This window comes from Poecilia formosa, unplaced genomic scaffold, assembly GCF_000485575.1.
Source record: "Poecilia formosa unplaced genomic scaffold, Poecilia_formosa-5.1.2 Scaffold218, whole genome shotgun sequence".
NCBI classification, from domain to species: Eukaryota; Metazoa; Chordata; class Actinopteri; order Cyprinodontiformes; family Poeciliidae; genus Poecilia; species Poecilia formosa.
In genome coordinates this window covers 65,561-69,235 of record NW_006800157.1, presented here as the reverse complement: position 1 = coordinate 69,235, position 3,675 = coordinate 65,561, and the positions used below count along the sequence as shown (strand labels likewise).

The 3,675-nt window shown below is 41.7% G+C and overlaps 1 protein-coding gene and 1 long non-coding RNA gene across 2 annotated transcripts in view; one reads left to right on the top strand and one right to left on the bottom strand.

Annotated features, from left to right (window-relative positions):
- Positions 1-89, bottom strand: part of LOC107838182 (uncharacterized) — a 1,317-nt gene extending 1,228 nt beyond the window's left edge. Inside the window, exon 1 of the long non-coding RNA XR_001664230.1 lies at positions 36-89. This is a non-coding gene — a long non-coding RNA (uncharacterized LOC107838182). The remainder of the gene's footprint in view (positions 1-35) is intronic.
- Positions 1-3,448, top strand: part of LOC103149165 (protein NLRC3-like) — a 16,867-nt gene extending 13,419 nt beyond the window's left edge. The window contains exons 11-13 of the mRNA XM_016679700.1: positions 1,977-2,150; positions 2,651-2,806; positions 3,271-3,448. Of these exons, the coding sequence (XP_016535186.1) occupies positions 1,977-2,150; positions 2,651-2,806; positions 3,271-3,283 (343 nt within the window). The 3' untranslated portion in view covers positions 3,284-3,448. The remainder of the gene's footprint in view (positions 1-1,976; positions 2,151-2,650; positions 2,807-3,270) is intronic.
- The last annotated feature ends 227 nt before the right edge of the window (positions 3,449-3,675 follow it).

Below are 3,675 nucleotides of genomic sequence, written 5' to 3'. Positions count from 1 at the left end.
TGACGTCCAACCCGTCCCACCTGACAGGACTGGACCTGAGCAGCACCAACCTGGAAGGCTCTGGAGTGAAGGAGCTCTGTGGATTTCTACAAAATCATTTGTGCAAATTACAAAATATAAGGTCAGAAACCATCTTTTAGGTGAAAATACAATTAAATTTGAAGGAAACTAATAACAGGAGAGAAACTAGAGAACATGTCATAGAAAATCTAAAATTGGCTTAAGAGAACTAAGCAGGAATGCACAAAGAACAAAATGGAAAAACAAAGAAACTAAATACAAAGGAACACACTGATGTGATGACATCTATTTATGATTTTTAACAAAACTATGAGCACCAGACACGAGTCATACTTGAGACAGTACTTTGGAGGACAAGCACAAACTACCATATTTTCCACACTATAAGGTGCACCTAAAAACCTTAAATTTCTTCAAAAGCCGACAGTGAGCCTTATATATGAACCAATATTGAGCCACAACAGGTCTAGCAACTACGGTAAGCAGCCACCGACTTCATTTTTGCCCGTAGAAGAAGAATGCTGGGATAGTTGTCAGAACGCTGATTTGTTAATAAAGTTTGACTGACCTATCTACCTACCGACCGTCTAGAATCAGGTCATCCGCAGGTCATTTAGCACCACGTTCTCCACCAACATGCTGTGCGCGAACGGAGAAGGATGACCATCGTCCGGCCCTGGAAGGCTCTCCTCGCCGACCGCAGTCAGAGTGTTTTGTTGACATTCCCTTTAATGCAGCTCCATCTAGTGGATGCATAACCTAACTCCAGCCTCTACTAATCTCTGCGTCTATTCTATGTGCCTTATAATCTGGTGCACCTTATAGTGTGGAAAATACGGTAATAAATGACAAAACAAGACACACAAACAAAAGCCCAGAAATTATTTCCATAAGTATGTGGATTCATGCAACACGAGACCAACCAAATACTGAGAACAAAGAGGGACAAACTTTCACTAGTCCATCATTTGTGCTTCAAACATCGTTTCTGATTGGTCTGATGTGAGATTCTGACTTTCTGATAAACTGAATTTTGGGTTTTCTCTACCCATCAGCCAAAATCATTAAAACGTAATAAAAGCTTGAAATCTTTTCCTCTGTCAGTGTTTCTCAACCTTGGTCCTCTCTGCCCTCCCTGTCCTGCATGTTTTCGGTATTTCCCTTCTGCCACACACCTGAATTGTATCTCTGGGTGATTAACAGGCTTCTATAGTACATGATGGTCATGCAATCATTTGAATCAGCTGTTCTGGAGTAGAGGCACATCTAAAACATGCAGAGCAGGGGGCAGTGACGACCAGGATTGAGAAACACTGATCTATGTGATGAATCTCTATAAAATGAGTGTTTGACTCATATTGTAATTATTGAGCGGAACCAGTGAAGTGGAACAGGAGCTGATCTTTGCAGACGTTGCCTATTCAGGTCTGTTGGTTTCACATGTGAGGCTCCTACTGTGGACGACCTTGAGAATGACCTTTAACCTCACCTGCCTCCTTAACCTGGAAAGCTCCCACCCCCATGTACCCTTCCTTATGCTGTGATGTCACAGTTTGGTTCTGAAAGTCCGTTTTAATTCCAGTCCAGAACTACTGAAGGCCCAACTGAAATATTCTAACATGTTATGATAAAATATTCTGGTTCTGCTGGTTTGGACTATTTAAACCAGTTTGACTGGATTAGATGTTAGGATCAGTTTATTATGTTTTACATTCAGGGAAATTAATTTTCTAAATTTTTTTAATGAAATAAAACCATTTCAAACAAATCAGTATAAAATCATACAGAAGAACAGGGAATGCAAAAGACATTTTTGTACCACAGTAATCTAAACATACTCGAAAAGGAGTAGGAGGAAGAAAGAAACTTAAAATACATTTTTATTTATTTGTTCATATTTCAGTTTTAACCTGTATCCTGTTGGCTTCAGCTCACATCTTTTATTCCTTATTCAGTTTGGTGATCTGCAGTTTGTCAGAGGCCAGCTGGGCGTCTCTGTTCTCAGCTCTGAAGTCCAACCCGACCCATCTGACAGAACTGGAGATGATCGACAGCAACCTGGGAGATTCTGGAGTGAAGGAGCTCTGTGGATTTCTACAGTCTGAAGGCTGCAGATTTGAGAAATTGACGTAAGATTTCAGTTAATTTGATATTTCTGTGAATAATTAGATATAACTGATTGATATGATTGATGCTTCAATGGTTTGATCAGAACCTGGAATGATTTTACTGACTAAAATCCTCCAACACAACATGACCCAGAACCAGGTTCTGGTTCTGTTTCAGCTCCTAAAGTCAGTCTGACATTAAATACTCTCCATGACTTTGTGTGTTTCTGGATGATGAACGATTAAAATACTTGAATTTCTCTGTAATAATCTCCATGTATTGATTTTTCCACCTGACTTGTTAGTTTTGCATGAAATTTGAATGATTTACTGCAGAAGCCGAGTTTGTAGTGATGGAGCTGCTGGTGGAGCTGACGGAGTTTAAAAGCTGAAGTCAGCAGGTCTTTACTGAAGCAGCAGCATGTTGGCTTTAATATTCATGATAATCTTTAACTGGTTCTGTTGGACTGGTTAACCTGCATCCTGCTGGCTTCAGCTCACATCTTTTATTCTTTATTCAGATTGATCCGCTGCAGTTTGTCAAAGATCAGCTGTGATTATCTGGCCTCAGTTCTGAAGTCCAACAGCCTCCATCTGACACAACTGAACCTGAGAAAGAACTACAGCCTGAAGGAGTCAGATGTTCAGCAGCTGAAGCATCTTGTAAAGACCGTAGAGTAAGTCAATATTTGGACTGAGTCCAGCTGTTGTCAGCAGTATTGAACTAAACCCAGTTAGCATTGAAGCAAAGATCCAGTGTTCCCAGTAAAGCTCAGTGGGATGAGAATGGTTCGGGCTTCCTGATTGGACACAGAGACGGCAATCAGCCAATCAGAGGAGCAGCAGCTTGCTGTGTTCCTGTGTTTGTGTTGATGTGAAGATGAGTGCTGTTGCTGTGTCCATGTCTCCAGGAAGTCCGGCGTCCAACCTGTCTAGAGACAGTGGTCCTCGTTCATCAAACTGTGGCAGCAGCAGATCTGATCTCAGGAAACAACTGATCAGGTTCATCTTGGTCACAGCTCTGAGATCAGTCTGACTCCAGCCTGGAAACTGTCTACTGGATGTGCTGCGTCACTGACTGCTGCTGGAGAGAGGCTGGAAACACTCACTGATCTGATCTCTCCATCCTTCTTCTCTGCAGGTGGAGGGACTGATCTCTGTAAAGTAGAGAATGGTCTTCATGTCCTGCTGATCCCCAGAGGTTGAAGCTGCAGCAGTTTGAGTCTAAAGAGACTCACTGGATCCTGAAGATGACCTCTGACCTCAAAGATTTTCCTCCTGATTATTTTCTCATGTCTGTCATTTAGTGTCTGATATAGTTTGTCCCAATAAAGATCCAATTCAAACTGGACTCCATTTAGAGGCCTTGTGAAGTTATGATCTGAACTGGATTCAAGTGGAAAGCTGGTCTTTTCCCTCCGATTCATCTTCATCCTGGAACCAGAAATGGTCCGAGATGGAAACATGGGAATCATTTTCAGTTCAGCTTTGAATCATGAAAGACTCAAACCTCTTTTCTGTGCTGCTTCTTCCTTCTGTTGACATG